Source organism: Nesoenas mayeri, assembly GCF_963082525.1.
Source record: "Nesoenas mayeri genome assembly, chromosome: 13".
Classification (NCBI taxonomy): Eukaryota; Metazoa; Chordata; class Aves; order Columbiformes; family Columbidae; genus Nesoenas; species Nesoenas mayeri.
Window position 1 is genome coordinate 14,432,684 of NC_137550.1, and position 11,602 is coordinate 14,444,285.

At 58.9% G+C, this 11,602-nt stretch overlaps 1 protein-coding gene across 1 annotated transcript; it reads left to right on the forward strand.

Annotated features, from left to right (window-relative positions):
- The first annotated feature begins 1,983 nt into the window (after window positions 1-1,983).
- Window positions 1,984-11,359, forward strand: LOC308045379 (chloride intracellular channel protein 2-like). The gene is made up of 6 exons (XM_080352633.1): window positions 1,984-2,423; window positions 7,130-7,239; window positions 7,665-7,790; window positions 8,852-8,958; window positions 9,338-9,519; window positions 9,685-11,359. The coding sequence occupies exons 1-6, from the start codon at window positions 2,367-2,369 to the stop codon at window positions 9,844-9,846; spliced, it is 744 nt and encodes a 247-aa protein (XP_080208759.1). The 5' UTR covers window positions 1,984-2,366; the 3' UTR covers window positions 9,847-11,359.
- The last annotated feature ends 243 nt before the right edge of the window (window positions 11,360-11,602 follow it).

An 11,602-nucleotide genomic window follows, 5' to 3' on the forward strand; every position in this document is an offset into this window, starting at 1 on the left:
GCAGGCGCTCGGCTCTGCTGTGTCCCACCAGGCAGCCTCCACCGGTCCGTCCTTGGCAGCGGCTGGTGCCGGGGCTGGCCGCGCGCGGGGACAATGGCTCGCTTCTCTGCCCTGCCAAAGCGCCGGGGCTGGGCGGGCGCCTGTGTACCCACTCTTTGTCTGCCGCCCAGGACGAGGGGCTGCTCTGCACAGCTGGGACACCCTCAGCACAGCGACACCTCCCACGGGGAGGGAGGGACGTGTTTTGAAAGGCTCTCCGTGGTGGGTGACCGGGCGCTGTGCCTTGGCATCGCTGTTGCTGGCGGAGAAACCATCAGCCCCTTCCCTCCTGCCTCTGCTCCTGCCAAGCAGAGCTATAGGGCTGGTCCCTCTTTCTTGCTCCCTGCTTTCTCATGGGCACAGTGAGGCAGAAATCTGGATGCACGTGTGCTGTAATCTCCATCTCGGCAAACGTCCGGCCATTCAGCATTTGAGGAGGAAGGGAAGGGCTGCCTGTGCTACCTCCCAAGGCGGCTGCTCTTACAGAAATGGCAAACATCCTCCCTGCATCAAATGCTGCAGGCAGAGACCTCTTTGCTGCTGCTCCTCTGTCCCCACAGCCTTCACAGGGCCAGATACTGGGTGCTCTGACACCCCGGAGGAGTGCACCGTGTCATTCCTGTGCCCTGCAGGAGTTAAGCCCCTGCCCGCTGCTTCAGCTGGAAGCTTGGAGCGAAACGCAAGGGGCCGGAGCTGCCTGGGCTGAGGTCAGCAGGGAAGCAGCAGCCGGTGGTGCCAGGAGCTGGAGTGGCTCTCTGCAGGCTCAGCATCACTTGGGCCGGGGCCAGGGGGCAGTGGGGCCAGGGGCACATCACCTGGGGACCTGCAGGGGAGCGACAGAGGTGGCAAGCTCATGCTGAGGGTGCTGCTGTGGCCCCGCTTGGCATTCACAACACCCTTAATTCAGCTCCCTTGCTTATGTGGTCATCAGGTAGAGTTTCCTGTCCCATTGAGTGGAATTTCGGGTTCTCCAAAAGGTTTCATGGGGCAGAAAGAAAAATGCCCCCCAGCCCCTCCTGTGCAGCTGCCAGTGTAAGCACCACGCTGGGCTGTGCAGTAGGACCAGGAAAACCTTCTCCTTTGGGAGGACTCCTCCGGGGCCCTCCAAAAGAATTTCCAAGCCTGATTACCTCGGGGTGAGTGCTTTCTTGTCAGGGTTTGATTATTTTTAGGAAAGTCTAAGCTGGGGAGAGGGATGGTGGGCTGAATCAGGCATTCAGGATCCCCATTTTGTGCACAGCTCTGTACCAGCTATAAGGTTCTGAGGTGCGAGATGGGACCCGCCCAAGAGAGGAGTTAAGGCTGTGGATGCTGGGAAGCCATGTCCTCTGGGAAAACAGCCAGGCCGATCTGACAGCAAATGTTTCCCTCCCATCCTGGGGAGAAAAGCAAGCCTGTCATCCTTCCTGAGAAACAGCCCTAATTCCAGGAATGGGGCTCTGCCGGGGGGTCAGTCCTGGAGACATCCCATCGCCCTGCCGCACGCCGCCCCGGCTGGGCTGCTGCCAGCAGCGCTCTGGGATTCCCCGCTGCACCCCAACACGCTCCAGCCTCCTTGCTTTCCCTCCCTGGCTGTTTTGCAACCCTTCCTGCCCAAGGTCTGTGCCCCGGCAGTGCTCAGCCAGCTGCAAAGAGCCGGTGGCAGGCGGCCAGGCTGCCCTGCTCGGCTTCCCCGATCCCTCAATCCGCTCAGCGCCGGCTCCTGCAGCCAGGGGTGCTCGGAGGAGCCCCCCCCGGGTGGCGGGCAGGGAGAGGAGCTGTGCCCGCCCTCCTGGCAGCTGCCCCCAGCAGCAGGAGTGGGGACAGCAGTGGGAAGGGCACCTCGGTTCACCCCAAAGACATAAAGAAGTGGCAAGCACTGGGGTGCTGGTGTCCGGGAGCAAGGATGGCGAAGGGGCAAGACCAGACCAGAGCAGCACAAGGAGCGGCGGGCAAGACGTTTCTCCTGCAAGCCCCTCTGTGCCCAGCTGGGAGGTGACGGCAGTGGGACCAGGGCTGCTGGGTCCACCAGCTTCGAGGCGCTGGAGCAGCGCCTGGGCGGGTGCGATAGACTGGAAGGGGATCCGTGAGCACATCCAGATAGACCCGTGCTGAGTCACAGCTGGGAGGCCCCACAGCTTCCCCCTCCCTGCTGGCAGGTCCGGACGCACACCCCATCGCTCCTCCCTGCTTCAAAAGGAAGGAAAGGGCAAGCCCCAGCCCTCCACGGGGCGAGAGCGCAGCCGAGGTGCTCGAGCCTCTCAAATCCTCCCCGCCCCGAGTTCTGCAGAGGACGGACCTACTCACCACAGCAGCGAGCGGCCAGCGGTCCCTCCCCACACCACGGGATGGAGAGCCGGCAGCACAATGCCACCAAGGAGCCTGAGATCGAGCTGTTTGTGAAGGTGGGTCTTGGGGAGGACAGTTGCTCTTTGGTGGTTCCCTACTGGCTCATCCTCACCAGGCTGGGCGTAGGTGGTGGAAATTCATGGGTGTATTCACGTTTTGGGAGGCTGAGAATGGGTACCAGGTCTGGGATTGCTCACCGTGAAGGCTGGCTAAGCGGGTATCCAGAGAAGGGGACCAGGCATGCAGTGGCACGGGGACCAGGCATGCAGTGGCATGGTGACCGGTGAGGTGTCACGCCCAGAATCCTAGAAGATGCCCTGGTCTCACAGCACACCAGGGGAACGGCGCTGCTGGCAGCTGCTGTAAGGCAGGAGCAGGCACACATGTACCTCTTGAAACCCGGATAAGAGCAGCCCAGCCTGGGAACAGCAAGCAGGAGTGCTGAGAGCAGCCACTTCAGCTTCTCCTGTGAGCCAGGGTTGCGAAACAGAGCGGGGACGGCTTGGGGAGCCATCGCGGATGCCCACGTATGGGCGGGATGGGGCGGCTTCGCAGGGCAGCCCTGCGGGATTAGTGGCTGGAAACGTGTTTTGTTTTGTTTTGTTTTGTTTTCTTTCCCCATTAAGCAATTTTCCAAACACTTCCTCTGGAACATTTTAGCGCTCAAGTTCCAAACAGCTGCAGCAGACGTGTGGTGTAGAAAGAGGGGAGCTGAAGCTGGTGGCTGGTAACTTGTCCGCCAGCAGCGATGCCAGCGGGGCCCTGGGACACGCTGTCAAGTGACAGCGGCCAGGGCAGCGGTGCCTCCCTGTGCCACCACATGGAGGTTTTAAGGGCGGTTCCCATGCAGCCGCTCAGCCCCTGGGCAGTGGATTCCCGTGGGTTTCGCTCAGCTCTATGCTCAAAGGGACCGTGGGGTCTGGTCAGGGGCAGCGCTGGGCACCGTGCTGTGCCTTGCGTGGGTCATAGTTGGAAATACGTGTTGGAAAGGGTTATCTGAGCCCTCACGGGAGGGATCCCCCCACTGCCTTGCCAAAACTGTGGCCACGGTGGTGCTTGCCAGGCACTGAGCCTGTCCGAGCCCAATCCAGACAAGTGTATTTTCTTTGCTAAAGTAATTTGGGTCTTGAATTCCCTTCTTAGCACCACTTTTTCCCCAGGATGGCTGGGGAGGAGAATGAGGTGACTGTAATGGCGGCACCATGTTCAAGGGTGTTTTCAAAGGGAAGGGAAACAGAAAGCAAAGCAGCATCTTGTCAGGACTTCCCCTATGCCTTAATTTAGCACGAAAAAACCCCTCTAGCTTGTCTGTTAACAGACAAATTGATCCTGTGTCTCCTCTCCTACCACTCAGGACCCTTTTCGGAAGTCACTGCAGCTCAGCACAGTCCCGCGCTTGCAGCACCTCGTGCCTCTGCGGGGCTGGGTCCGCCTGAGACACGCTGACGGTGTAACCCCCATTGCCATGGATCACAGAGTGCTGGTGCTGCTGCCCACTGCCCCTGCACAGCTCTCACTTTGGCAAATGCTGAAGTCAACTTGGCGAGGATGGGAAGGGTGCGAAGCAGCTCCCTCATTGCTGTTGTGTTGTTGGCGGGCAGTTCCCAAAGGGCTGCGATATCTCACCTTCCTGTGGTCCCACTGACAACATCATCCCACTGACCGGGGGATCTCCCTGCCTGGGAGGAAGGACCCTCAGCCCCACAGGGCATTTATTCCTCCCTAGGCTGATTCCCAGCTTTTGGGATGGCTGTAGGAACCCTGGGTGGGTCCGGTGGGTGTTGAGCACTTAGTAGTGCCCCAAGAATGCAGAGCTGCTCCTTCCTCCCACCCTGTTTCATGCTGTTTCAGCGAGGGGGAAACCGCAGGAACTGCTAAGTAACTTTGGGGTTTCACTGCCTCGTGAGGCCTCCGAGAGCTGGGGCTAAAAACCTGCACCTCGCTGGGGGTGCTGTGCTAGCCCACACTGGGTTTATCCATCATCTGGCAGGAAAAAGAGTGAGGACAGTCAGTCTGGGGGCTGCAGGCTCTGCACCCCCTCCCCAGTCCCCCCAGGGAGCAGGGGAAGAGGCTCTCGGTAGGAGGAAGTGAAGAGCGATGACTTCCCCGCCGTGCTGCTTGGGTTTGGCGGGGAGGGAGGGCGTGTGGCCATGAGTGTCCCCAGACCGCTTTCCCCGAGCTCCCCTGGCTCCTGGAGGGCTTCCCCGTGGCCACGCAGGTCCCAGCAGGACCATGCCAGAGCCCAGTGACCCCCGAGTGCTGGTGGAGCCGCCCTCTGCTGCCTCCAGGTAAAGATTTGGCTCTGAGCACCCGGAGATAGGACTGGCTTAAATTTTTGTCCCTGCAGAGGCCATCCTGATTTTCCTTTCACTCTGGTCCAAAATTCCCCACCTCTCTTTTAAAAAGACAAGAGAAAAATACAGCCTGAGCTGCTGAGGGGCTGGAGCTAAAGCGCAGCAAAGCCTGCAGCAGGCAAGCACAGCCTGGGCACAGAGCAGCCCCGAGGGACGCCTTGCCCACCAGCCTTCCCCTCCAGCACCCCCGTTGATCCTCATGCGACTCCACCAGAGCCGCTCACTGCCTTGGCTCAGCACTACAGCTCCTGTGGGGCCAACAAAATAACTTGCAATTAAGTCTCCTTGCTCCCAGCCTTGTGCTGAGTGAGGAAAGCAAAGGGTGCACGGCCGGCTGACTGCCCTCTCCTCTGCCACCGCAGGACATCAGGCAGGAAAGCATCAGTCCTGGTGCCAGGCAGCCACAAAAGCACCTTCTGAGTTGTTGGTGTTGGAGATGCTCCAAAGGATGGCGTTCGGTTTGGGTGGTAGGTGCCAGTGGTGACCGAGAGGGGAAGGGGAGCAGGGGTGCCCTGCTTTCATGCCGACTGACAGCCCTTGTGCTGTTTTCTGACTCTCCCCTCCGGCTCCCTCACAGGACATCTGATATACAACTTTATCTGTTACCAAAGAAGCCGTATTTGTTCCAAGCTGACACGAGACGCCCCTGAGCAGCAGCTACGCAGGAACTTTTCTTATTAATGGCCAGCAAAAAGCCTCATTTGTGAATTCAGCTTCACTTCTGGGTATATCCTAGAGAATCAATATATTTCTCAGTTCCCATTTCTTTTCTCGGGAGCATTATTTCATGACAGCTGAGCACAGGAAATACTGGTTAAAAGTGATTTCCATTCCTCTGGAAGGACTAAAAGGTGTTGTATGGTGGAGAACCAGACCATCACCTCCAGGTGACTACTCAGAATGCCAGGTTCTGTTTTGACCAGTTTACTGTTTCCCTTAGGGTGAGTTTGAGGCTGGTAAACCTCTCCTAGAGAAGCTGAGCACTCCAGAGTCCACATGTTTCTGGGCACCTGTAGATTCAGGCGGGTGACTCATAGCACTTACAGCCCAGGAGAGCCAGGCACAGGTCTCTGCATCTTCTGCTAATGAAGCATCTCAGCACCCTAGCAAGGTGCAAGCTCTGGAGCCACCTCCAGCTGCCCACCTTGGGTGTTATTGCTGCTACGTTAGTTCTGCACCACCAGATCCTCCCAGAGCTCATCACGCCCCCCATTAGCCGCTGGACTTCAGCTCACCAGCCGACATCAAGGCTTAGCACAGAGCCACAGGCACGAGCCGTCCCGTCGGGGCTCCGTGGGAGCAGCGTCCCCCGTGAAGGGGCTGGGATGAGCCATGCGGGCCACACGGCCACGGCTCGCGTGTGCTGAGGAACCAGCCCATTCTCTTAAAGAAGCTGAATTTCCTGTGAGCCATTTTACCTCTCATACTGCCGTGCAGCTTCGCTCTCTGAGCAGCACCCATGCTAGTTTCCATGCACTGGGGGAACCTGCCCCATTCTTCTTGACCAGACTCCTCAGGAGTTTCAGTGCTTTTTGCAAGCGATGTTTTTAGCTGCTGCATAGCAAGGAAATGGGCTTCACTCCACCTGCTGCTGCTTTCCCTTGGGATTGCTGAATGGGCATCATCTGCATGAGACACCGATGAGGGAGCTGTGGTGGGGCTCAGGCAGGTTGCCCAAGCTCCCTGCTTTCCCATGTCCCCACTGCTGTTTGACCCCCTCCTGGTGACAGAGCAGCCCCCTGAGTGCTGAGACACTGCAGCTGTGTCCACGCAGAGGTGTTGAAAGTGGCTGTTTGCACATGGTACAACTTTAGGAACCGATGCACGGCTCCATTCCCCACCAGTGCTGGGTGGGATGCTGGCACAGATCCCCCCCTGAAGACCCTCACCATCCCCAGCCCCTTCTCCTCTCTGAGGCCGAGCAGGCTGCTTGGGTGGTTCTTGGTCATGCCTGGGTTCATTTAATGCACACAAAACCGGAGGTAGACACTAACAGCACACGAAAACAAACCGCTCTTTTCCTGGCAAACATGAGCACATTTCCCTTCTCACCGCCCTCTCCAGCCTGGCCTCCCAGCCAAGCGGACCCTCCCTTCCTCCCGTTCCATCAGCAATCACCCTCCACCTCCTTCCCTTGCCTCCTTCTCTTCTTCCTCCCGGCTTTATCTCATATTTCTGGGAATGACCCAAGCTCGGGCATCCTAAGGACAATGTCTGATGCTTTCCAGTGGCAGCAGGGCCACGGCTCGGGGAGGGGATCCTACAGCTGAGCCCCTGGTACTGGGCAAAGCCCTCCATGTGCCTTCCTCCCGAGACCGGCTCGGTGGCTCTCCACTTCCAGGCATCCCATTTGGGCTTGGTGAGCCCAGACGATGGGTTAAATCCTCATTTCTCTGCTTTCCTGACAGGCCGGTCTGGATGGAGAAAACATCGGAAACTGCCCCTTCTGCCAGCGCCTGTTCATGGTGCTGTGGCTCAAAGGGGTCAAGTTCAACGTCACCACAGTGGACATGACCAGGTGAGATGGCACCACGGCCCAGCCCTGTGGCAGCAGTGGGGTGAGATACTCTGTCTTGGCTGCCCCCCATCAGCACTCTCCTCCTGCCTGCACCACTGCCAGCGTGTCACGGCGAGAGGGACGGGGTGACAGACCCTGCCTGCACACTGCCCCTCGTCTCACGGGCGCAGGGGGTGGGCCAGCATGGGGGGCCAACCCCTGCCTGGCACAGGGACCCCTGTCCTGGTGGATGCGGGTGTGAGTCCGAGGCACCACAGGGCAGACCGAGAGGCTGGTGGCACTTACCAGTCCGCAAACCCAGCAGAGTGTGCAATGGGGATGATCCCGGTCCTGCACACCCCCTCAGCCCCGGCTGTTCACCCTGGGCAGGCTGGCAGGTGCAGACAGGTTGCAGGCTCTGAGCACTCTTATTTTATCCACTACAGGAAACCTGAAGAGTTGAAAGATTTAGCACCGGGCACCAACCCACCCTTCTTGCTGTTCAACAAGGAGCTGAAAACAGACTTCATAAAGATCGAGGAGTTCCTGGAGCAGACCCTGGGCCCACCCATGTAATTGCAAACACGCTCCTTCCCCCTTTGGGGCCCGGCAGGCACGCCGCAGCATTGCGTAGTGCTCGGCAGATTGGGAAACTGAGGCAGGGTGTTAGGAGGTGCTTGGGCAGCCTGGGGAGGGGATTGGCTCCTCAGCCAGCACCCTAAGCCATGCTCTGCAGGGCCAGGGGTTGTGATGCTGAGGGGCTGCAGCCCCCAGAGAGGGTGGTGGGACAGGCTGCGGGGGGACTGGGACAGGCTGGGATGGAAAACAATGGGAGGAAATGCACCGGTCCCTTGGTGCAGGCAGGGCTGGGGAGAGATGGAGAGCGAGGGGAGGTGGACCCCTGGGAGCTGGTGGTTTTGAGCTGGCTGTGACAGGGGGTGTTGGGGCAGAGGGGGAACGTGAGACCCCTTTGCCCGCTCCTATCTGCTGCGCTCAGCTGACCAAAAGCAAACGCCCTTGCTTGAATGCAGCGGTGCAGCTGGCCCAAAGGGCTGCCGGGGGGCACGCCCCCCCAAGCTCATACAGGGCACTGCTCATGGCCACCAAGGCAGCCGCCCTGTGCCCTGCATGGCTGCAAGCCCCCCCACCACCTGCGAAAGAGGAAGCATCAAATGCATTTGTCATCTGCCTCCTCGGATGTGTCTGTCCTTGCAGCACCCCCTGGGACACATCAGCAAGCAAGAGACTGTTCCTGAGGAAGTCACAGGAGCTTCTGGCTTCCCCAAACCCCTCTGGTGCCAAAACACATCCTCTGGCTGGGCTGGAGCTGCCTGTAGGCAGAGCTCTGCTATGGAGCTCTGCTATGGAGCTCTACTGCCCCCAGCGTCCCCAAAACAAGGAGTTTTTGCCCTGTGATTTTCCCCTAGCACACACATAAGATAATACAGCACCCATGGTGGCAGCTGCAGGAATCTAAAGCATCACTGTTCTCCCACAATCAGCTGAACATCACCTGCGTTGTCCAGTACCAGCCCTGGGCACCTTGGCCCAGGAGGTGATGCAGCTGAGGGACCCTGCAGCTGAATCTCTTCACCCATCCTTGCCTGCAACCGATACGAGTGTCTATTTAAAGGTACCCACACCTCAGCCCCAAGTACAAGGAGTCTTTCGATGTGGGGAGCGACATCTTTGCCAAGTTCTCAGCATACATCAAGAACCCACGCAAGGAAGCAAATATCAGTAAGAAATGCAGATGGGGGCTGGGGGGCTGCAATCTGCTAGGCTGGAGGTGGGGAGATATGCTTTTGCTTGTGGGCAAATCCTGCCAGCAGGAGGAGCAGGCAGGAGGGCGAAGGCAGTTCTGTGCTGCACAGGGTAACAGCCCCGTGTGCCGGTGCTGGGGGGAGCAGGTCCCGGAGGGGAGTGTGGGGTGATGCTGCTGCAGTCCCCGGGGAGCAGAGACTGGTCAGGGTCAGTGCCGTGCACCAGCTGTGTGGTTCTGAGGGCTTTGTCCCTGTGTGCAAAGCCTGGGAGAGTCTCAGTCACCCTGGCACAGTCCTGGGCTGCGCTGGGTGCCCGGGGCGCTGGGCTGACTGCACTTGTTTCCCTGCCCACCCAGATCTGGAGAAGGCCCTGCTGCGGGAGTTTCAGAGGCTGGATGTCTATCTAAACACTCCTCTCCCCGAGGAGATTGACCAGGACAGTGTGGAGGATATCACCGTCTCCAAGAGGAAATTCCTGGATGGAGACCACCTGACGCTGGCCGATTGCAACCTCCTGCCCAAACTGCATATCATCAAGGTAATGGCATCGGCTCCCAGGGCCGGGGTGGGGGCACCCACTCCAAGAGGGGGTGACACATGCAAACAGGGAGCTGAAGGTCCTATATTTGTTCCCTTCCCAAACCACAGAGTGAATATTCCCCAGGTTTGGGAAGTCTCAGCCTCCTCCTCCTCTCCTCTCTAGATCGCAGCCAAAAAGTACCGCGACTTCGAGATCCCAGCGGACATGACGGGCGTCTGGCGCTACCTCAACAACGCCTACGCCTGCGATGAGTTCAGCCACACGTGTCCCGCGGACGAGGAGATAGAGCACACCTACGCCAGCGTTGCCAGGAAGATGACCTAGCCCTGCTCGGGATGTGCGGGCAGCGCTGCCCCTGGCCGAGCCCTCGACCTCCGCAGTCCTGACACAACCGAACCGCGGTTGAAGGAGGGACTGGAGGGGGTTTATGGCATTGCTACCTGCCGCCTTTCAGAAATAGCGCCTTGCTTCGCAGCCCCCTGCTGCTCTCTCTTCCTCCTCTGCCGGCTGGCTGCAGCCCCTGTGCGCCATCAGTGCAGACCACGTGTACCAACCTGTCCCTGTGCGGCTGCAGTGGCAACTGCACCCTTACTCCCTGAAAACCGGTCTCACAGTCCGTGACCATGGGCCATGGGAAAACCTGAGTGCTAGCCTTCCACAGCAGCACTTTGGAAGAGATGAGACCCCAAATTGCTGGGCCAGCCCTGCCTCCCCGTCTGCCACTGGAGCTGCTCTGCTCTGCCAGCCCTGCGCGGTCCCAGCCATCCTGCTCGCTGGGACATCCCGGGATCCCAGTGCATCACCGGGGCTGGAGCTGTTTGAATTTACCTGGTCGCCCTTCTGCACAGCACCCTGCGTTTGGGCAAGCTCTCTCTTCCACCAACCATTCAAGCTCCATCTGAAGATACCGAACAGCTCTGCTCCAGGTGGTTTATCGCAGTGACAAGTTGTTCTCACTGCTAGAGAGTTGTAACGTGCACCTAACTCCCCATTAGGACAAGTGGGCAAGAAGATGCTGGGGATGACGCCTGGTGCGAAAGTGCCAGGACCTGCAGCAGGAGGGAAGCAGGGGTGGGAGGACTCATGAAGGGATGAGGATGAAGGGCTGAGGATCAGGGGATCCCTCCCATGTGTGCCAGCACCCAGGGCCATGTGCTGCTGGCTGCAAGGTCCCACCTGGCTCCTGTGAGCTAAGAAACCTCTCCCTGCCTCACAGGGCACTGCCGGAGATGCAGCCATGTGCAGCTCCAGCTCCACCATCCCCTCCCAGGTCCCCACCAATGCTTCAGGTGCCTGACTGGGAGATGGAGGCCTGGGGTAGGGCATCTATCTGGTTTCCACACCGCAGTACCAGACAACCTAAGAGATTAGGGAAAAGCTGCTTTGCAAAGCACTGTGTCTGTAGGAGATAGGTGGTCAGGTTTGGTGCTCCCCGGCTCAGCATTGTGCCTTCCTGTCCAGTGTTGCTGATGCAAGAGGAGTCAAAGCTGCTCTGCTGCACAGCCATGACATTCCATCCTCCCCCACCTGATACCTCCAGCTCCCCCAAGGGTTCCTGCCTGTGTATTCAGCCAGCTCTCCCCAGCCAGCCCTGCGGGCAAAAAATACTGTACAGTGAGTGTGGTGGGTCCTGCGGGGACACGGTGACGGCAGAACCCCCACCAGCCTCACTGCCACTTCCCTCTTTGCACTAAAAGCTGTGTCCTCGCAAGCCTGCCTCTGATAGCACTGGGTTTGGGGACTGGTTTTGTTGTTAATGGGTTTTGGTTTGTTTGGTGGTGTTTTTTTTTCTTTTTTTTTTTAACTAAGAATGACAATAAACTATATTTTAATATGCCTTGCTGTGTACTGTCAGTGCATGGGCCAAGGCCTCCAGGCACGGAGAGTGCTGCAGAGGGTGGAGGGGGCTTCCCCATGGTGGAAAACATTTTGAGATTTCGTACAATGAAGCTGTAGCCCCAGTCTCTGCCATCCTGGATCACTGGGATGCACGTGGCAGCTCCTGCCCTGCCTGCAGGAACGGTGTTCCCCCCCGGGCCACACGAGCTGCTGTCTGCCTGTGTCACCCATGCGGCGGTGG

Bases quoted from the DNA above. Each gene is read 5' to 3' on its own strand.
- LOC308045379 (XM_080352633.1), top strand. From the start codon at position 2,367: ATGGAGAGCCGGCAGCACAATGCCACCAAGGAGCCTGAGATCGAGCTG. The intron at 7,240-7,664 runs GTGAGATGGCAC...TATCCACTACAG, and splicing joins ACCACAGTGGACATGACCAG to GAAACCTGAAGAGTTGAAAG. The intron at 9,520-9,684 runs GTAATGGCATCG...TCTCCTCTCTAG, and splicing joins CCAAACTGCATATCATCAAG to ATCGCAGCCAAAAAGTACCG.